This window comes from Phalacrocorax aristotelis, chromosome 1 (genome assembly GCF_949628215.1).
Source record: "Phalacrocorax aristotelis chromosome 1, bGulAri2.1, whole genome shotgun sequence".
Classification (NCBI taxonomy): domain Eukaryota; kingdom Metazoa; phylum Chordata; class Aves; order Suliformes; family Phalacrocoracidae; genus Phalacrocorax; species Phalacrocorax aristotelis.
Window position 1 is genome coordinate 76428903 of NC_134276.1, and position 23054 is coordinate 76451956.

General features: G+C 40.5%; 1 protein-coding gene across 3 annotated transcripts in view; it reads right to left on the reverse strand.

The window, feature by feature from the left end:
* ASMTL (acetylserotonin O-methyltransferase like) overlaps positions 1-22081 on the reverse strand; it is a 30758-nt gene extending 8677 nt beyond the window's left edge. For all 3 annotated transcript variants that reach the window (XM_075094513.1, XM_075094523.1, XM_075094505.1), the window contains exons 1-10: positions 21871-22081; positions 20184-20315; positions 18231-18278; positions 17541-17605; positions 15445-15506; positions 13267-13375; positions 7578-8004; positions 4548-4710; positions 2564-2748; positions 463-592 (exon numbers count right to left, since the gene is read on the reverse strand). In XM_075094513.1, the coding sequence (XP_074950614.1) occupies positions 463-592; positions 2564-2748; positions 4548-4710; positions 7578-8004; positions 13267-13375; positions 15445-15506; positions 17541-17605; positions 18231-18278; positions 20184-20315; positions 21871-21963 (1414 nt within the window). In that variant the 5' untranslated portion in view covers positions 21964-22081. The remainder of the gene's footprint in view (positions 1-462; positions 593-2563; positions 2749-4547; positions 4711-7577; positions 8005-13266; positions 13376-15444; positions 15507-17540; positions 17606-18230; positions 18279-20183; positions 20316-21870) is intronic.
* Positions 22082-23054: the final 973 nt, after the last annotated feature.

The window sequence follows — 23054 nt, forward strand, 5'->3', positions numbered from 1 at the left end:
TATTAATAATAAGACAGAAAACAAACCCATTCTAAAAGAATCAACCCTTTTTGTTCTAGCAGTGCAGCATTTCAGGTCTGACGCCTCAATACAGAAGTATTCAGAAATAAATCCTTTATTACATTTGAAAATCTTGGACACGCCAAAAGACAGCAACAGTGCAGCTGAAAATGGAGCTCCCAGTCCAATATTCTATCAGCTAAGCCACAAATCATCCTGTTTTTTTGTGTTGTGTCAGTATGCAACTGATTGTGACAAACACTCACTTATTTCAAACTACTCAAATACCATTTAAGTAACCTTGCTTTCAGTCCTTTCATTCTGACATTATAATACCAGGAAAACAACAGTAAATAATATTACTGCAGTTCTAGTAAAAAATACGCCTATGTTTTAAGTAGCATAGAGCTGAAATCAAGGTTTTCCCTTTAATTTGTACACAAGTTCAGTTACAGGCAATACCTCCTAAATCACAAGCAGATTTAAACTGTGAAAGATCAAATGCTGTAGCCACATCTCTTGCTGTCAGGTGGGCAATGCTGTGCATGGCAGCCATAAAACGCTGCTTCACCTCCTGGCTGTGATAATAGTCCTAAAAGGGGAAAAAGGCACAGTAATTGAAGTTGATTTCCATTACTTAACTAAAACTACATACAACCAAGGCAGTAGGTGCACACCATTAACATTAGAATTCTAAAATTAAAAGATCTGTTAAAAGTGCCATTGACTATTTGCTCATCCAAGTCCTTTTCTGTTTCACTGTAGTGGTAAGCACATTTTTGCATGTTTTCCAAAATTCTGATCATACAGACATCTTTTGCATCATGTCTCAAAGGACATACACCTGGCTGGTGTGAACCTGGTCTTGGTGATGTCCCAAGCGCTGATAAATTCAACACTTCTGCCCACTGAAGCTGGGGCAGCAGAGCAGGAAGAAGGGGTAATCTGAAAAGTGCCTTTTAAAGAAGTAGTGTGCCTTTGATATACATTTACTAACACATTTGCTCCACAGCAAGATGTCATCAGACTTTAAACTGTTTGAAAGGATAGAGTTTTTCCTTTCAGTCTCCTAAAGTGTTCCTCCTTCTTCTTGATATACTCACAAATTGCTTTCATTTAATTCTGACGTTCTCCCATGATGGGAAGATAACTAGATGATTGGACCATAACCTAAACCAGGAACATTAAAGCTCATGCTGGGTTTTTTGATTAGGTAAGATGCAAGCATTCAGTACCAGAACCTCATGCCTTTACCTTTGAAATGATACATAAGCATGAATCCCTTCATGTCTCACTTTCATACAGACTTATCAGTTCTGTCTGGCTTTACAGCTACCAGTAAGTGGCAGTACCTCCAGGCTGTGGTATGCAGAGTGCCATAGGCAGCCCATATATTCTGCTTGGAAATACTATCCCGTAGATACGTGGACCCCAGGCCTGAAGTGGTAATGACTCCTGCCACAAGCATCACCCAAGCAAACTCAAGGTGATAATCCAGATGTTTAACAAAGGATGAGATCCCATTCACCTACATTAGAATGTTCAACTTGCACATAAATTTAATCATCTACTGCAGTATCTATCCTAAAGCAAAGTATCTAAACTCCCTTTAAAAGGGCTTTGAAGCATTCCTAAAGGAGGTTCTGTCCACCAGTAATCTAGGTACTAACATTAGGTTAACAGGATCTTCTTAAGTTTCCTAAAGCCCTTATTTCCTTCCATCAACTCTATGAGGGATGTAGACATCTCCTTTAGGAGAGTGGCTTCATCAGCATGTAGAAGTTAAATATAAATTAAGAACCTCAAGATGTAGTGTGAAGCACTGCTGTCAGAGATGAAGTCCTGACATTCTCCTGCTCACTCTGCTAGCCCTCTCCTTAAAGAGGCACAAATATTTATGCCCCAACCTGCTTCCCCAGGTGGATAACTGACAAGTTAGGCTAGTTATACTCTGATTCTCCAGTCTGAACACATCCACCTGGGCTAGCATCGGAAAAGGAATGCTACAGAGATGGATACAGATGGAAGAAAGGATTACAATTCTTACAGCAATATATACCAGCTTGAAGCATATACAAAACTACAAACCTTTATAAGAGAGACTGGATCCCTTCTCCACTGCATCAACACAAAGCAACTTTGAAAACAGCTTTGATTACACTGTCAGCACAGACTGAACTGGATGCACATCAGTACCAAGTGATTGGCATCCAATATGGAAGGAGTGCATGTGTGATTAGGTACTATCTGGTGTTATATAAAGGCCACATTTATGTAAATTAAACAAGCCCAGAGGTTGGCTGAGTGTGTGTTAGCTGGATGGGCAACACTAGCCAGCGAATTTTTGTCAGCACTTGAATTTCCCAGTATGTTCTGTGATTGCTCCAGCACTTCGGATCAAAAAATCGAAGGGAACACAAGTCACAGGGACTCATGAGTTGCACTGTGTTTCTACTGTTTCTTAGATTGACCAACTTTCTTAAACAGCTCAATCTCCATTTGCCCCTAGATCAGTTCTGGGCTCCTCAGAGCTGGTTTTGATACTAATAAGCGTTTACATTACCTTAAATAAATCCTCTGCTTTCTTTCCAAAGGCTCGATGGTTCTGCCTGCTGCCTTCTTTGACAGCAGACTCCAAGTTTGTGAAGAGAGGCCAAAGGTGGTCATTAGAGTGGATAATATAGCCATGAAGTGAGTAATCACCATCTGAGGTCAGGTAGGTGTTTGCTGACTCAGTATTACTGTAACCTTATAGGAGGAAAACAATTGTAACCAGCTTTGTTTCAGTACTTTACAACGGTCATTTAAAATCTAAAGGCATGTTTTCTGTGTAGCTGTTAAATAGCTAGCAAATCCTGACCTGAGGATGATATTTTTTTGTGCAGAGGTTTCTGTGAAATAATTCTAAAGGCCTTCATTTTTAAAGGAGCACATACTTTTTTATAAAAACTTTATAAAAAGTATTTATATGCTGGAGGATATAGATAGGCACAATTTTTTTTTTCTAAAACCAGAGCACCTCAGTTACCTCACCTGATATTCAAGGTTGAGTATCAGAAGTTCCTCATTCCTTACTACTTTTTTCTTTAGATTATGGCTTCTGCTTCCCTTAAATTCAAGCTTTCTCCAGTATGGTTTGCCTTTAGGGCTTTCTCCTTGGTATTGTCCTTTAACAGAGTTGAAAGCCTCCTTTATTTCCTTTTCTTGGCACTTGACCATTTTAAGTCTTACTATGTAAACAATGCATATGGAAACTTTTAACTATGTAGTGCAGACTGAAAAAGTTAATATTGACTCCCTCACCTACATACACCTTCAAGCACTGTTCGAGTTAGGGGCACTAAAATTTAAGCTGTTGTCCATGAAGAGGGACACATTCCAGAGCTGCTCTCATTAAAACCCTGATTCTCTGCTGAAGATTGTGACTCTGCATTGCTGCAGCAGGGAATGGAATTTGGTCCTTAATTTAGATAGAATCGTAGAATCATTTAGGTTGGAAAAGACCCATAAGATCAAGTCTAACCATTAACCTAACACAGCCAGTTCATCACTAAATCATGTCCTAAGTGCCATATCTACATGCCTTTTAAATGCTTCTAGGGATGGTGACTCAACCACTTCCCTGGGCAGCCTGTGCCAGTGCCCGACTACTCTTTCAGCAAATAAATTTTTCCTAATACCCAGACTAAACCTCCCCTGGTGCAGCTTGAGGCCATTTCCTCTCATCCTATTGCTAGTTACTTGGGAGAAGAGACCAACACCCACCTCACTACAGCCTTCTTTCAGGTAGCTGTAGAGAGTGATAAGGTCTCCTCTCAGCCTCCTCTCCTCCAGACTAAACAACCCCAGTTCCCTCAGCCTATCCTCGTAAGATCTGCTGTCCAGACCCTTCACCAGCTTCATTGCCCTTCTCTGGACACACTCCAGAACCTCAATGTCCTTCTTGTAGTGAGGGGCTCAAAAATTAATACAGTATTCAAGGTGCAGCCTCACCAGTGCCCAGTACAGGGGCACGATCACCTCCCTGCTCCTGCTGGCCACACTAGTCCTGATACAGGCCAGGATGCTATTGGCCTTCTTGGCCACCTGCAAACACTGCTGGCTCATGTTCAGGTGGCTGTCAACCAGCACTCCCAGGTCCTTTTCCTCCAGGCAGCTCTCCAGCCGCTCCTCCCCAAGCCTGTAGCGTTGTGTGGGGTTGTTGTGACCCAAGTGCATATGGTACATCTGAGCTGTTACACTGCTCCCTGGGACTACCCACACAACATTTTCTTAGAAATTTGGTCAGTATTACATCCAGAGAGCACAAGCAATCTAAGGATTCCTCAAAGGAGGCCTGGATGTGTTCATTAGATAATGCCTGCCCCCAAATGAAACAATTCCAGCTACTAATAACGCAAGCAAAGCAGCAACAATCCATTCCTCTTTCCCCCAAATCCAAGTTACCCACAATACCAGGTCAGACCCTGTGACCTTCCAAGCATTTCCTCCAGTCCCGCATGTCTTTCAGTACTGTATGCAGTTGCAGGGAGGACAAATTAAGTCACCTTGTGGGGTCTTCTGCAGTAATCCAAGAGCAGCACATGCATCAAGGAGTCTTTCTGTTCCACACACAGAGGTTCCAATCTCATTTGCAATATCCACAGCCTTCAGTGGACCTTTATCTTTCAGATGATCAAACATCTTCAGCTTAGAGGCTACAAACAGAGCCTACATGTAGGAAAAAACTGTTAGCATGCTGTGTTTAAAAGACTGCGATACAGAAACAAAAGAACTATACATTTGCCTAGAATTATTCTATACAACTACTGTTCTTGAAGTGCAACACAGTTTAACAAAAATCCTAAAAACTGCTGATACCTTTCCTTCCCTCTCAGAGGGTTTCAGTATCTTAGCCAAGTAACAGTTTTTAACAGAGGTGTTTGGGAGAGAAGGGAACTTAAAATATTCTGGAACGCAGCCTATAGATTTCGTATGAAGACCACCTCTTTATTCAGATATTTAGCATATCCCCATCTATAAGCTTGTTCCATAAGGTCAAACATTCTTAAACATCTGAACCAATGCCAAAAAAATGAAATTAAATTTGATTTACCTAAAATGTAAGGAACCATAAAGGTCCACTAAGGTGGTGTAACAGCCTCAGTTGCTGTAATATCGGTCTTTGTTTAATAAAAATTAAGAAAAAAATCAAATAAAACTTCAGAGTACAACTGTACTGCCCGCACACCTTAACAGAACACGTACATATGGAAGGAGGAAGACAGAACAGCTAGTGCCTGATGGTGAAGAGAAACTCATGAGCAGTGCAGCTGCCTAAGTAGAAAAACTTAACCGAACTTGTAGAGATATACTAACCAAACCAGAGAGGGAAGTTAATGATATGTGATAACATGTACCTCTCCATTTGAAATTAATTTGCAATTCTGCAGTTTCAGTATTCTGAAACAGTTAAGAGACCTAACACCAAGGAACTTATGTAGAGCACAAGAGTGGAAGCACACACAGCAATCACAGAACCCATTTCTTTTGCAGGCAGCTATAATATACTTAAAAATCAATGGCAGTCAAGGAAAAAAAATGGATTGTCATTCTGTTTAATAAACCTCAAATGGAGGAAGAGAGATTAACTGTGAAAGGAAGGTCTGGTACTGTGTGTCCATATATTTTATCATCTTCATCCTCTTTTTACAGTTTCCTCTGTTATTCTCATAAGAACTTATAGCTGGGATTTATTATAATCCAGGCTTTCACAATACTGAGCCAACTGCATCTAGTCTACAACCATTTGGCTTCCAAGACTTGCCCAATCTTTGGGCTGATACCACCTGGAAACTATAGGAACAGGAAAGAGAATGTGAGAAGATAAGGTCAAAAACTTGGCTGACTCAAATCACTCTTTCTACCGTTCCATAATTCTCAGTTCAAAGGTGGGATCGGGGGTGGAAATCAAAGAAAAAACAACCCAAAGGTCTGACTATCGATCAGACTACGCAAATTCAGTACTTAAGTTTGAGAAAGTATGGTTTAACCCTGATGCCCTCAGCAACAGCAGCTGTTCAGACTAAAATAGGCAGCAACATTTTCACCTGCAGGAGATTTCACTCTGCTTCATGGAGTCCTTGAAACAACACACAAGGATAAAAATGAAATAGAACTTAAGCGCTTTTGTGAAACTAAATGCTTTTGTGCTCTTATCCCTGTTTTACAAGTAGAGAGATGATTAGTTTTGTCAGATCACAGGAAGCGTTCATTGCAACTGGTAATTAATTTTATGAAGATCCAAGCCCTGCAGAAAAACATTTCCCACTAATTCAGCATAAAACTCAGCACTTCATACTATGACTACACTGGATTAGTGGGAAGGGAAAGCTTCTGCTTCTATTTGCAGCCTCCACTGTCTTCTACTGCACAACATCAAATTCAGCATCACATCACTGTAAACTGTACGTAATGTGCAACAAAATGCTGATGATTGTCCACATATCTTTTACTTAAATTGAAGAAATGCTAAGCATTATCTCAACCCTCCAAATACATCAATACTTGCTCCCTATGGATACCCAAGAAAGTTCACAAATGGAGCAATCTCAAGGTAGCTTTATTCCAAATCTCTCAATACTGCTTTGCATGCCTGCAAGCAGCACACCCACAGATCTATGGAGACCACACTATGATTTTCCTTCAGATCCAAGTACAACTTTCCGCTATGTCAGCAAAACCATTGTCCACTGTCTTGCGTGCTTCCTTCCATCCCTTCTCAACTTCATTGTATTTTTAGTTCCACATTTGTCATTTCACTGTGACTTTAGCAGTTTTTTCACCTCTTCCTAACACATGAATGACTTGATGGAGATCAGTGATCTGTTAGAATGACTGGCATTCATTTCTCCTGCACTGTCTTCACCACACTGGAGCTGTGAGTAGGAAACCTGGCAACACTTAAAATGTCCAGCTACTGGTTTCCCATCAGACTCGGCTGCTACACACAGCATGTGACCTTCTGTTTGTAAGCTGTTATATGTGAATCTCCATGCAGTATCTGATGGAGACAATCAGCTAGACATACCTAGAACATGAAACAGTATAAAAAAATAATCTCCTTAATAGGGAATAAAAAAATTAAGATCTTCCACAGAATTCTAATGCTAAGCATTGAAAGTTAGAAAGAAATAAAATATCTACAATTCTTGTCACAGTTTTGAGTCAGATAAGTTAACAATGTTAAATGCTTTCTTTGAAGAGTATATAAAGGTAACTTCCTGCTTGATTGTGGTCTTACTTTCAGGTAAAAAAACATCAAACTTTTTTCCCCTCTCAAGGGACAAATTTTTATCAAATGGGTAACTGAAGTTTCGTAGAACAGAAAAGCAAATACAAAAAAACACAATGTCTGCACTGCACCAGAAATTTCAGCTATTTTAGTTTCTCTGGTACTTCAGTGGTCCTTGTATACCGATTATTAACGCATTCTTAACCCAGCTCAAGTATTTCACATTACCTGCTATATACTGAAGTCCAATAAAACAATCATATCAGTCAGCAATGTAATGCATAGTTTTATTTTTCCCACTTACCTTTGAAGCTCTAAAACCATCCATCAGCTCCAGAATTTTAGATGGAAGTTTTGCTGCACTTTCCAACACTCCATTCTGATTTTCCAAAGGCACCATAAAACCAGGTCTGCCACTAGGACTGTTTTCAGAATTGTAAATAGCTCCTGAGGAACACATCCCACTGCTGTCCAGCTTACTAGCACCTTTTTGCTCTGTGAAATTTGAAGATTCACTTTCTCCATCACTTAGGTTCTCAAAAGTGTCCACAGAAGGGATAGAGTCATACTTTTTATGCTGTACATTATGTTTAGGGGGCGGATAGTACAATTCTGCTAGCTTTTTGCAGAAGTGATTCAGAGGAAATCCCACCACGTTCAAGAAGTCTCCGTGGACATACTCAACTAACATTCCACCAAGGGCTTGAATTCCATATCCACCAGCCTTGTCCCTGAGGGAGAGAAAGCAAAAATGACATGTATCTAATTCAGGTTAAGATTAAAGGTAGCACAGAACACAAATAATCTACCAGTACTGCAGAGTCTGGAATGAAGACTAGCGTACTCAAATTAAGAGGTGGATTAAATCTGCCAGTTAGGCTCAACAATTTATAAATTTTAAGGTAAATATAAGGATCAGTATGGAGCTTAGTGAGGAGCCTAAGGTCTTTATGCTTCAGACAGTTCAAGTGCCATGGTCACCTAAGCAGGAGGTACATCAGCTGACTGCAGTCAGACTGTGTTGCCATAGGTTACCCAGCATTCTCCAAGTCCTGGCTACCAAAACAGTAACAGCAAACGCCACTAAGACCAACATTGCTACCGGGTCACCCAGCTGCATACTGACCCTAGCTCTATTCCACAAGAGGCTGAAGGACCTTTAGGAATATGTTAACTCCAAAAGGAGCTCACACTGAAGACGACAACTCAGAACTCAAATGATTTTAGTATACATCTTGAGGATCTTAGTCATAGGAATATCCAGAATGAGGATCAGGAAGATAGGACTTTCTTGGGGAGGAACAACCTGTTCAAATACAAAATACACTACTATCCCATTCAGCCCTATCCAATTGTTATGTAACCCTCAGATAAAAGCAGAGTTGTGGTTCACAATACTGTGCTTTTAGTCATGGTAATCCTAGTAATTTGTCACAGGAATGTATTTTCACAGAAAGTAACCTTGGAAATCTAATTTGTCTTTAGGTGTAAGCATGCAAATTCCACTGTGTGGAATGGAAGTGCATACAGGCAGATAAGCTGCATCAGACCCAAGAATTTTACTGTTCACATTTAAGAGACAAAGCAGGAACAAGGTATGCTTACTACATGATAACATCAGAATCTGAAAGCCTAAGTCAGCAAGCTTTAAAACCAAAGGTCAGTTAGTCTCAGATATATTAACTTCAGATAGTATGGAATGACACAAACTACTTGTGAAAGAAAGTTTCTACACAAAGACGACTAGATTTTTCATCTTATAATTTGATCAGAACCAGCTCTTTACATTTTTAGAACTTATTTCTGGATTCCTTTTCAGATAGTCTCCTAAAACAGAGGAATCAGTATCCCAGCAAATGGGATTTTTGAATTGCTATGAACTAGGGAACATGGCTTTTCCTTTAACTTTGCAATTTAAGCACTACTATATAGCTTTGCTGTTTTTTTAAATTATTCCTTCTTTTATAATATCAAGACTTACACCATCTAAGTTAGGAATATTCTAATGACTAATAAGTCTTTTCATTTTTAAATGAAGTAGCAGTCCAGTAGGATGAAGTCATTCAGGTATACACTGACAAGGAGGCAAAAACCATTGTGACCATCCAAAGTAGTGGTATCATACTGCCAGCAAGGACATTAACACAATTGGCCATATCTTGTTTATTTTTATACGGAACTTTACATTCTGCCATTGGATCCTGAGTAGGATTCTCTACTACAGCTAGAGTTTCTAGTCCAAAAGCATGAGGCTATGTAGTTAGTTCCACTGATTTTTTTTTCAACAAGCATCTTCCATGCTAAAACCCAGAATGTAATAGTATTTACATACCTCCCATAACTAGCTCTGCCTAATATGACTGGCTTTTGTAACTAGTTACTTTAATTAGCATAGCACTAACTTTAAGGCTTAATTTATAACATTATGCACAGCATCAGTTAATTTGCATTATAATCAAAAATGCAAATCACTTTAAAGATCTTTTGACAAACAATAAGATTACTGCTGCAACCAAAACATTTTTTAGTAACTGGCTGTTGCAGGGGATACATGATATCAGCAGGAATGTGTGCAACATCCACTGATTAAAACCAACAAACAAAAAACCCAAACCAACCAAACAACACACAAACCCCCACACAATAACAGCAGGAACGTGTGCAACATTCATTGATGTAAAAAAAAGCAACAACACCACCACAAAAACCCACAAACGACAGTCAAACCCATACAATGGGAGAAACAGTGTTCAGAAGGAGGTAAAATAGAGGTGACTCTTGAAAAGCACATTTCCTTCATGAGCTGTGGAACTTTAGTCATGCCACAAAATAGTGTAACAACGTATACAATATCTGAATTGTCCAACACAGAGCCAATGGTCAAATAAGTCAATTGCATTAACAAGCGCTGGGGCTCCTACAGATGAAATGAGATGCTTGGCTGGGTTTTAGGTGGGTTTCCAAAGGAAAGAACATATGTATGAGCTATACATGTGTCTTGGCCCATACAGTCACATTATTAGAAATACAGACAAATTTCAGCCGCATTAGACAAAGTCCATCTGAGCTAGTGACTGGGCTTCGCTAGTAGTCAGAAAGATATAGATACATCACTGACAAAATTCATAATTACTGAAGAAAACATTTCAAATGCATTAGAAGCAGTACACTAATTTCTTGCATCTCAACTATTAGTCAGTTGACTGGATATCCAAGCTTAGTTATCTTTGCATATCTACAAATTAGACAAGTCCCATCTTTAGTTCCTTTACATACGAAGTTAGTGTTTTTGTAGAGCAGAGAGACAAAAACTACTGGCATGACAGAGGTAAGGAGAAGCAGAAATTGGTTGCCTGTCTCTTGGGAGAGGCAACTGGTAGGTGCCCGGTCAGCATAAACACGTCATGGAACCAGAGATGGGTTTCCATCTGCAAAGGAACTTATAAAAGAGCAGAGGTAGGCAGGTACAAGAAGAACATTTGCTAATAAGTTCTGGTAAATGTAGAACAACTATTACATACAGAGAAGTCAACTGTAGCAACATGTTGGATTAAAAATAATATTCAGAGTTAATTCCACTATAAGACCAGTACAGCTCCCCTTACTTCCGTAATCCTGCACCTGGATGATTTTTGCTCTTATGCTCTAAGAGCTGATAACCTCAAGCTATCCATAAGCTCATCTGTGCTGGAGCCTGTTATTATTCATAAAATATAAAAGATACATTTGCTAGAGATTTGAAGGAAATAACTCTTAAGAGAAATCATACGAGGGAAGAAAGTTAGACATTTACATTCTACATTTTATTACTTCATAGTTAAAGCCTGAAACTGTAGAGCTCCAGCCTCTGCAATCACCTCTTTCCCAGAGTGCAGTAGGGTCCTTTCATTTCATTGCTACCATTCAGAGCAGAGCTTCCAAAACTACACTGGATCTTCAGACTGGAAGTTGTGAGCAGAGACAGAGGAAGTTGTTCACAGGGGAAAGATTACTAAATAAAAAGCTCGGTCAAAGCAGCTGCAGAAACTAAGTCTAGTCATTCAACAAGCCCAAGAGAGGATTAATCTGGTACAGCTCTTTATAGAGAGCCAGAAAAAAGAAACACTGCCAGCAGGAAGAAAATCCTTGGCTGTTAAGAAGAGGAATAAAACAGAAAGACCATCTTTCTATAGTCAAAATTTTTGAGTGTTTTTATAGCCTCATTACAGTCTACCTCGAGACAGTGCTTCTCCCTCCTCCCTTGTTCATACTTTAAGTCAGCTGTATACTTTTAGGATTAGTTCCTGTGTCACCAGTGACTGACGTTTTAATCCATGCCAATTTAGTCCTTGCTATAAAAAGACCTCAATCCAATTCTCAACAGCACAAGAGGGTCAATTTTCTTTTAATTTCTCATGTGATCATTAAGTCTTGCATGATTTCACAAAATTAAGTCATCATTAAAAAAACCCAAATGATCACTTGAACTGCAATAGTGTTTAGAAAAACCTGTATGCACTTAAATGTGTAACCAGTATGGGTAGCCACGGAGGACGGGACAAAACAACCAGAAAACCCCATGGGAAACTTCTCATTACTGTTTTGCAAAAGTTATAGGACACTACACTTAGTAGTTTCTTCCCAAGGCCAGAGCAAATGCTTCCTGCCCTCTTGACTATGAGTGAAGATTGATTAGCTTCTGCTCCAGAGAGTTCTGAACCTTTGGTCCCTGAGAAACCCTTCCTGTCACACACCCTGTTGAGCTGAATGAACAGAATTACACAGTGCTGCTCATGAGCCATTTTGCTGCAGCACAGCACTACTAAAGCATATTTACCTCCAGAGGATATTATCAGAATATTCCAAGATATTTTTCAACCTGACATTCTTCCTAAAAATCTATGAATATTTCTCCTTCAAACTGCAACTTTCTTATCAGCTGCATACTAAAGATCACCTTCCAAAAACCCAGCTAGGAATTTCTGTTACAAATTGTATTCTTGCCAAAAGATTCTTCTCTGCATAACCCAATTTTGCTTCAGTCTCTTTAATAAGCTGGGAGCCTCACGTGTTCAGAAAGTATGCTTCATTCACACACAAGCACAAATAAATCCAAAGTCTGCATTGGTTCCTCCTTCTCCAGTAAAAGATGACTGTATTGTTTTAGAGCACAAATGAGTATAAAAATACACCACGACTCATATTCTTACAGTCAGAATTGAAGTTACAGAGCCAAAAGTTCACCTCGCATAACCAGCTATGCAGTCCATAGTGCTAACTATGGCCTGATTTGCCTTCACTGACCTTCAGCTAACACAAAGGACAGGCAAATTCTGTAAAGTCACAAACGTTACTTTGTTGTCTCCAAATAAGTACTTTTTAATTTTTTTTTTTAAATAATCTAGTCAGCTTCATCTTAGGAGCAGTTAGGCACTCTGTTCTCATCTTATTTCTTCTGTGAAATCAATGTTGTCTGTAAGTATATTGCAAAGATAAGCTGATAGACAATTATGACGTAAGAACATATATAAGCTGGCTGCAAGAATAAATAAAAATTAAGTTGGTATTTCTTGAATCAGTGTGATTTTGATAAATAAACCAAGTTGTAGCTTCTTTCAGCAAAGGTCTCCAATACCCTGATTATCCAATACTCACTCCATTCACCTGTTTTATAATGAGAACTATCTGTTGTCTCGGGTATCCAAGCTCCCTGAATGCCTTTGTTAACAGAGAGCTAACTGTATACTGCATGAGTGCTTGCTCTAATCCAGAGTATTTCAATAGTATTCACTTTTCAAATTTGTAAAGGTACTAAAAAGGTAGCTCACTTTCCTGGTGGGAATGATAGTTCTAGATAAGAACAACAGAATGCATATCTGGCATCACCCATACAATCATTTATCATATACCCACAGCAAAACTTCACAGAACACAGGACAAAATGTTCTATGCTGGTGGCTAATAATGTACCCTAAGGCCTATTCCCAAGTACTGTGTGATAGCTTCATACTTACATTGGCTCCCCACTATGTATGTACTCCCATAGGAGCTCTTCAGACAGGTCAGAAAATTTTACTTTAGTCTCTTCATAGAAATCAGTGACTTCTGTCTCTAGCTGATTATCTACAGAAAGGAAGAGGTCTTATTAGAAACAGAAATTTTAAGTTAGAGAGCACAATCTCTGTTTTATTTCAGTTTGTGTTCATTTACCTTTTTTTCTTGGGAAAAATTAAAGATACTACACACGTACGAAATGACTAATAGTGCTTGTTAGGGACAGTGGACTCATAACTTCCCAAAAAAAGTAAAAGCTTGCATTTTAAACCTCTGCAGTCCTGTCCTGGGGCTAACAGGTTGCTCTCCCTGTGTGGGATGCACTCTTTAAATTAATGATGCTTACATAGAGCTAGCATACACATCCAGCACTGAGTACAAAGATGACTACAAACACCTGTCTGACTTTGACTGTTGTCAAAGAACTCTTAACAACACATCACAGTTAAACATGTAGCTGTTACAAATGCTTGAATGGGAATGTGCAGCTGTATCTGTACTACAGCCTCAGGCATCCAGCAGTCCCATCAGTAACCATCCATGTAATTTTCATACTAACTCTCAAGAAATAACCAGATTATTTCAGACTTCTGTATCTAGAAGTGGTTGAGAGAAGGCCAGAGGTGCAGTAAAGTACAGCACAGCTGGGTGTGGACCGTGTTGCACGTGGCACTGTGAATCTGGTATCACTGCAAATGGAGGCTTTTCCAGAACATGTTTAAAAGGAGACAGCCTTGCACAAACGACGGTGCACATTATAGATCATCAGTTCTCTACTCTCTCCTATAAAACTCAAGGTCAGCATCTTCTGTTACTGCTGGCCTGAGAGCAGTGGGAATTCTTGAAGAGGAGTAAGAAAGATCCACAGTACAGACCAAGGGAAGAATACTAACCAACTGCTAACGGTGTTAGTGTTAAATGTTTTTTCAATGACACAGATGAAATAAAAAAGTTGCTGCATATGAAGACAGATTACATTTTTCAGTATTGGTAAAAAAACCCAATGAGCTCAAGATGAAAATTCCACCTGTGGAATTTTGTATGTGGTACTTAACAACAGCATTGTAATTATAAACTAAAAATGTATTCTAGAAAATGCTTCCATTGGTCGCATCACTTGGGGAACATGCAGATTTATGATATTTTTATTCGTCTAAATACAATGTAGCTTAACTTTGTAAACTTCAAATGAGATGTGCTGTCATAGCATTGGTACTGCACTTTTACTGTCTTCCTAGAGTAAACAGTGAAAGGCATTATTATTCTTGCTGGATTGCTCACAGGAACCCCTTGAAAACATGTTTTATTTCTTTTGCAGCAGCTCTTTTTCTACTGTACTAGCATATCAGTAAGGGTACTGGATCACTGACTGCTTCTGTTACAAGAGTTAAGCTCAATCATTCCAGTAAAGATTAAAAGCTGTAAAATATTTGTCTACAGAAAGAATAAGTCCAGTAAAATTTCAGAGGAATGATCCTTGCAGAAGTTCCACTAAAAGAATATTGGCATGATTATCAGAGGAAATCCTCAACAGCAAACACTCCTCAAATTATATTAATGGTATGGCTCTCAAAACCCACTTGCTTGCGATATACATTATCTGATAAAGAACGTTGATGAATCGCTGCCTGCAGTTCATTAACAGTCTGAGGCATTAAGCCATTACTTTATTCATGCCCTGAAAACGGGCTCTAAAGCTTCCCTTATTTACTGAAAAACTAAGTAAATACAGATACAGCAACCACTTGTATTCATCAGCTAGTGTAATCACAACACAGGAATAAAGTTAAGATGGATCAGATTCTGCTCAGTCCCCAAGTTTGTAGTGCCTTACTTGATTTAGAATATTCCCACAATTTCCACTGGTCTTTTAATTAGTCCCATGGCTTTCAGAGACAGTATTTTTAAAGTCTGTTGTATTTTTTCATCCTCCTTCCTGTGTGAAAATTGAATACAGGAAGAAGGTTGGCTTTTGTGGGGAGTTTTTAATTTATATATTGATATGGTAATTCTCACCTTGAGGAGAAAGCCAGTTCAGACTGTATATGAAAAACATCCATTGTGTCTCTTCACTTGTACAAGTCCTTATGAGAATAATTTAACGAAAATACTGAGTTTTAATGAAATGACACATGTACCTTTACTGCTGCAATGTATAATAGCCACTCCTGTGAACACACTGTGCTCCTTCCCACTCAACCTGTCGGGGAAAAAAATGTGCATTAAGCAAGACTTTTATGAAATCTGTCATGTGCAAAGATGTCCTACATGATTATGTTACTACAGCCTGAGAAACATACCACTATATTATTACATCACTTGATAGCTCTGACATGTATCCTAAATAAACACGTTTGGATTTTTTTTTAAATTTCAATTATAGGTGAAAAGACATTGGCAAAACAAAAAATATCAAGAGATTCAGTCATTTCAACTTTCCAAAGTGTCACTTGTACCGATGTCCACAATTTGCAAGAGTAGTCCATAGTATCAGGCTCATTTAGCGTATGCAGAAGAGAAGTGACTATTTCAAATGCATAGCAAAAGCCAATCAGCATAAACACTACCATTACAGGCATCTTTCACGGAAAGCTGGCAATAAATAGCTAGGTGATGTAACTTAGACTAAACAAGTGATAGGCAGCTAGAGTTTACGTACTCATTTAATCCAGACTGGCACCCAGGGATGCCACGACAAGCCAGAGTAACAGAGGCAGAGCGCAGAGGAAGGGAGCCTATATTCGCTTACCGCAGACCCATGTGCTCGCTCCTGTAGCGGCTCCAGAGCGCCACACAGTGGCCGATTAATTTTGAGGCCTTTAATTTTATTAATCTACCGCATAAGCAATGGAAGTATAATAAATAGCATGAGAACTTGAATCTTTGAAGAGACTAATTAAGGAATAGTCTCCTAGGGATTAGCCAGGCTATTATTAGATGTGATGACCAGTATCTTGCACGCTTAGCATCCTGCACAAGATTCCACCTAATTAACTCTAAGATGAAACAAGAGTGAAAATTTTAATCTGACACTTTAGATATATGCAAATATATATATCTTGTCTGCATTTCTTCCTGTTCATATAAAACTAAATTAAAGAGGAGTTCTAAAAAGCTAAATTTTATGTGCATTTCATATCCATGATTAAGAGACTGACCTACTGAACTTAAAAAAAAAAGCGCAAACATTTGCATGTGTTAGAGGGAGACTAAGCACTGTAAAAAAAAAAGTACTATTTTTGAACTAACCAAGCTTGGCATAATTTCAAGAAAAAACAGTTTTGAGAAATCTCTTGCCATACAAGACTCCTTTGGGAATCTCCTAATAATAACATACACTGCTGTCACTTTTTCTTTTTTAAATACTACTACTACTAAGCTAGTAACATGCCACAAAGGATCAAAAATTCAGCCTAAGTCATCATTGACAAAAATATAAATCTAAAATAGGCATACAGAGCAAAACTCAAAAAAAGTACCAAGCCACTTGTATTCTCTCTTTAGGAGATGCCTGAGTGAGAATGTAAACTGGTGAAACACGCAGTGCACCTCTTCTGTATTCCCGCAATAAAACAGAAGCTTGACTAGTGGATTCATCACATCTCACCCTTCAGAAAGGAGGTGACTAGAGTTAGTTGGTGTTTCTTAAAAGAAGAGAATGCTACAAGATAACATTAAGCCTGTAGGGAAAAGTATGCTTTAGGAAAAAAGCAGAAGCCTCAAAAAAACCCACCAGCCCACCATCCATGGGGAACACTGATGGAAGCAGATTTTTAATTCCTCAGTTAAACTATAGAATTTAAAGCAATTGTCCATGGACACCTATCACCATGTACCTTCTTGTATATGTAGCATTCTTCCATTAAACCTGAAACCGCTTCTGTGATGGTTCTGTCCTCTTCCCAATCAAAATTTCTCCCCGTATCTCCCCTTCCTGTACCAGCTGAAGCATACATGCAATAAATGACTTGTGATAAGAGACTGAAAACTAATCCAAGTGAAAAACTGTTCTTTACATTCCGATCACTTTCCTAAGGTGAAGGGGCAAGAGCAAGCAGCTGTGGGTAACATAAAAGCGGGTCTAACTTTGTCAGTGGCAGAACTGGCTTATACAATTTAAAAATAATTGAAAAATTTGTGTCCACGGAGTTCTTCACACACATCAACGCATCTGTACGACTCCTTTTAAAACAGCTTAGTATACACATTTGGAATCTTACTAAAAACCACAGACCTTGACAGCATCCTATAAGCATCTTGCTTATCAACTGGTTTCTCTAGGATCTGCTCATCCACCGTCTAAAACAGAAAGACAGAGTCAGTGTGCTGCTTTTTCTTACTTTTCAGAAACTGAAGCCAAAGTTACGTTTAAACCAGGGCTTCAAACACGAGTCTACTGAGTAGAGCAAGAAGCACAGATACTTCGGTAGTACAGGTAATTTAGTGTCAAGCACATAACGAGTGCAACATGCTGCCCTTGGGTGGCTGCAGCTCTCAAACAAAAGGGTAATTCAACTTCTGTCCTTAACCATTCACTGTCTCTGTGTTGATGAGAGGTATGAAGTGATGCCTGCTACAAGGTACAACATTGAACGGTTCATATAATCTGGACTTCACAGCAGTCAACAGTTGCCCAAGAACAGAGTTTCCGTTACAAACTATAGGATCCAAGGTAATACTTACGCAATACTAGTGCCTCTGCAAAAACAGCAGCAAGGTTTCTAGAACTCAAGATACCAAAAATCGCCTTGCTGGGAAAAAAAACCCTAAAACCGACACCCCAAAACCCATGAGATGCAGCATATTGCGGGTATAACTCCTCAGTGAAGATAGTTTTCGAATTTTAACTTTAAACCTAGAGATACAAGTATTTTCTACACTTGCCATAAATTAAAACAACACTAAACCATTGAAGACTTCTTACCACAATTGTGTCTGCTCCTATGACAACATCAGGTGTTCTCAGGTGTTTCTGCAAAGGTATAAAGCAAGAAGATATTTCTCAAAAGAAGTAGAAAGAACAAATCCTTTTAAAACTTAAGGTAGGAAAATAGAAGTTTGCTGGTTTACATGTAGGCCTCTACACTGACCTGACAAGACACTGTTTCTCCTTTTGCACTGTTTACAAAATACTAATCATTTACATCACCATAAAAGTGACAAAAACAGGAGGTTTGAGCAGTCGCATTCTCAGGTCACGATTTTCCCCAATTGTGTTACTGATGAACAAATGCATTCAGTAAAGAACTAACTGCATTCTCAAAGGTCAACCTGATCTTCAAGGTGGCACACAGAACTCCCTTTAAAGGAAGTGCTCAGTGTGTGGAAATCAGGGAGTACAGCATTGAAGCCCTCTACGATCATTTTTGCAGGCCAAGTTCTGCTGAAAAAAAAAGAAAAAACAAACAAAAAACCAAACAAACAAAAAACCCCACAAACAAAAAAAAACCCAGAACTACTGACAACTAACTTAGCTACACTTGGCTTCTCTCTTTCAAAAGGGAACATATACAGTCACACAGAATCACCATTCTGGGGAACTGAGACGTAGGGGTACATAGAGATTCCTTGCAGCCTTTTCTTGGCTTTCAACAGTAATCTGTTCTTTTAGCTGAGTTTTGATTTACTTGCATGTTATAAGGTACATGGTTATTATTTAACACAGCAAGACAGGAAACTTGTCAGCAACTGCCATCATTATATTAAAAATTTGGTAGGGAGGTGATTTTTCCTGTAGAAAGTCTGTTGATGTGCTCTAAATAGAACTAATTAAAGCTATCATTAAAAACCAATCCTGTGTGAAGAAGCATTTTGAAATCCACTGAACTGGAGTTACTGCCAGCATAGTGTTTTCCAATGAAAGCCCAGCATAAGTCAGTCAGTGAGGCTGGGTTTAAAATCCACTCTCCTAGTGTTGCACGATCCTCTGAAAAGAAGTCGACAGAAACCTGGATAACGATTTACATTGGAGATCGTGCAATATTTGCTTTGAAGAATGGTGACATCTGGCAATGTCATTGGTTTAAAGGGTTCGACATTCCTTTCCCACCATCAGTATAGGTTTAACAAAAACACTCCTCTCTTTCAGAGCTATATTATTAAGAAATTATTATGGTACATTTTGTGGGATCTACTCAACTAGATTTCTAAATAGGTTCTGGTAGAAAACAGCCTCACGTGCTCAAACACAGTGATCACAGCCAAGGGCAGAAGTCAAATAAGCCACTGATGGTATAAGTTGTACCACTGGTTTTGATAATATTTAACATACAAAATGGATGCCTTGACCACAGAACCTGAAATCACATCAGCTTCTCCCTTCTTAAAAGGAAATTTCTTTGCCCACATGCTTTAAAACAGAACACGTCTTTTTTTCCTGCTTTCCTCCAGCACCTCTATACTCACAAATTCTGAGCTATTCTCCTGTCACAACTGTTCAATGGAACTACTGTTCAACGGAAGCTACAGCAAAGCACTGGATTAACATCACTGTGTTTTTCTATAGAATCTGCCTCCACGGTCAACAAATACCAGGAATGAACAGGTACGATTATGTGTCAGGATAAGATCCAGCTATACACCTGACTGTTGGAAGGAACTACCAAGTGTATATCCCAAGCGAGAGTAGGTGCACTGCTGACAAGAGATGCGGGCCACTTCTGTTTGTGCAAAGCCCGAACTGCAGGCAAGAGACCTTCTTTTGATTAGGTGAGTTAATTTCAGGAAGCTATCTTTCACAAATGACAGAAACCTTCCATTTCCCTTTCATGGGGAGAACGCACTCAGAGACCACATATGAAGTACACGCAAATTAAGTCACAGTAACATGCGCCACTTAAAGACAAAAATCTTGTTGCCAAAACAGGCAGTAACTTACTACATGCATTCTGTTTGCTACTTCAAGAGCTTTCTGTTTTGCTGTTTCCACAGCATACTCATAAGGGGCTGAAAAAGATGACTTTTCAAGTGTCTCCTTAAACCAGGATGGGACTACCTCAAACCGCAGGCCCTGTAACAGAAGAAAGCAACGCAATCAACCTAAACTTGTTATTAAAGACTGTTCCCGAGACATATTAAGCAAGCAACAAATTTGATTTTTGCTCTTTCCTCTTTAACACATACCCCCACGCCCCCGCCAAAACACACAGAGGAAAAACCAGTGCTTCTGTTATGGTGTTCGGTATATACATATCATTTACAAGCAGTCCAAAAAAAAAAATCCAATCAGAAAGAACTTTTAAACTGGTGTGCTTACTTGATTTTACCCTTTTTATTTATCAGAACCTAATCACATTAGTAATTTCACCATTCTGTATAAAAATCTAACAGTATTAAACTTATGCACTTCATAAACAGACTATGTTACTACTGGACCTTTTTTTTTAATTGAATCCACTCGTAGCACTACTTGTGCAGCAGCAGCACACATTCTTACAGGAGCTTTACCACCCACACTTCATGTGTTATTATACATGTGATAAACAGAAAACAAGAAGAGACAGTTTCTGTACAGTTTTGTCAAAACCATTCTTCCTACTTCTTGCCTCCAGGTTATACCTGTAAATTTACTACACCCAGCAGGCACATTATGTTTCTAATAACTTACTGCACACTTGAACCTTGGTGCTCCTCCACATCTCTGTGTTTTGAAAATAATATAATTGTTCCCCTTTAAGTTCAGCTTCTCCCACGAAGAACAGTAATGCTAAGCAATCTAAATTAGATGCATTGTAACACTTGAGTGCCATCCAGCAGCCCCCTGCACCTGGCCCAGCGAGGTTGGCACATTCCTCTGCAGGGACTGATGGGCCTGGACAAAGGGTTGCAGCTTTCTTTGTGCTCCCCAAAAGCTTTACAGAAATAAGAGCAAGATACCTTAACCCCACTGCCCCCCCCCCCCCCCCCAAATACTAATCCCATGAAGTCTTCATATGCTTCAGAACCCTAAGTCAGATTTTTTCAGAAGTTTAGGTATTAAGTATCCAAAGTGAGGGCAATGGCAGTACATTTTTGATTACTTTGGTCTACTGTAAGACCTTCTAAACTTCTCTATTATATACCAGAAGTAATTGCATCGGCACTGTTCAGTCTGAGCAAGTCTTTTATTTGTTTGATTACACCACCTCCCGGCCAGCAGAACACTGTAATCCACCCTCGTATCAATCTGATCATGAAGAAACAGACACACACGGACTTGCTTATGAGGAAAACCTGACCAAGAATAACAGGGACTGAAAACCAAGGAAACAACCCGTAAGCCAGCGTGCAGCTCTGGGGGCCAAAACGCGACGGCCGCCGGCCGGGCAGCTCCTGCCCGCCGCTGCCCGGGCTGGTCGGGCCGCCGCCCCCGCCCCCCGACCACACCCAGCCCGGCAGGACCAGGAGGCTCGGCCGAGGGTTGTGCCCGCCCTGCGGCGCCGGCCGCCGGGAGGCGCCGGGCCCCGCAGGCCACGCCAGGCCCGGCCCCTGCTCGTCCCTCAGCACCGGGGGCCGCGGGGTCCGAGGGCGGCCCCGCCGGCCCCGCTCCCCGCGCCGGGCGAGGCGAGCGGCCCGCCCGCACTCACCACGTTGGTGAGGATCTCCTGCCGGCGCGGCGAGGCGCTGGCCAGCACCACCCGCTTGCTGACCAGCTTCCCCAGCACCGGGTTCAACACCATGGCGGCAGCAGCGCCGCAGCCTCCCGCTCCGCGCAGGTTGGGGGAGGAGGGCGGTCGTCGTAGCGGCCTTATAGGGCGCCGGGGCCGCGGGGCGGCGCCGGGCCGGGTCCCTCCCAGAGGGGCCGCGGAGGCCCCGCGGGGGGAAGGCGGGCGGGGAGCCCTCGGGGACGGGGCGGGGAGGGGAGGGACGACGGGCTGCCGCCGTGTCCGCCCCGCCGCCCCTGGCCCCCGGCTCTGCCCCCGGCGCGGGCGGCCTGGCGGAAGCGCGTAACGGCAGGCTTAGATGAAGAGGGCTAGGCGTCACGGGCAGGTTTCGCGTCGCAGGAGCCACGTTTAACGCCCCGCCTCCCCCGCCCCGATAATTCGTGAATGAAGTGTTTGGCAAAGAGGCGGTAGCGTTCATTTTTTCGGTCGGAAGGAACTATTACCATCATCTGGTTTGATGCAAATCTTAGATATCGCCTACTTTACATTTTAAGCAAGTAGAAAAAGCTCAGCATAAATCCTCAGTTTTATTGCCAATAACTTGGAAATAGGGTGATGCTATATGTGTTTTCTCAGTTGGCTAATAAGAAAGTGAAATATGTACTCTTATCATTAAAAAACAGTCATTAAAATAGCAGTTTGCAGTGAATAATAATAGAATCACAGAATGGTTTGGGTTAAAGAGACCTTTAAAGTCAACCGCCCCTACAGTGAGCAGAGAGATCTTCAACCAGATCAGGTTTCTCAGAGCTCTGTCCCACCTGACCTTGAATGTTTCTAGGCATAAGGCCTCCACTATCTCTCTGGGCACCTGTTCCAGTGTTTTACCACCGACACAGTAAAACATTTTTTCCTTCTATCCAGTCTAAATCTACCCTTCTTTAATTTAAAACCATGACCCCTTGTCCTGTCACAACAGGCCTTGCTGAAGAGATCGTCCTGTAGTCCCCCTTTAAGTACTAAAAGGCCACAATAAGGTCTCCCCACAGCCTTCTCTTCTCCAGCCTGAACAACCCCAACTTTCTCAGCCCATCCTCATAGGAGAGGTGCTCCAGTCCTTTGATCATTTATGTGGCCCTCCTCTGGACCTGTTCCAACAGGTCCAT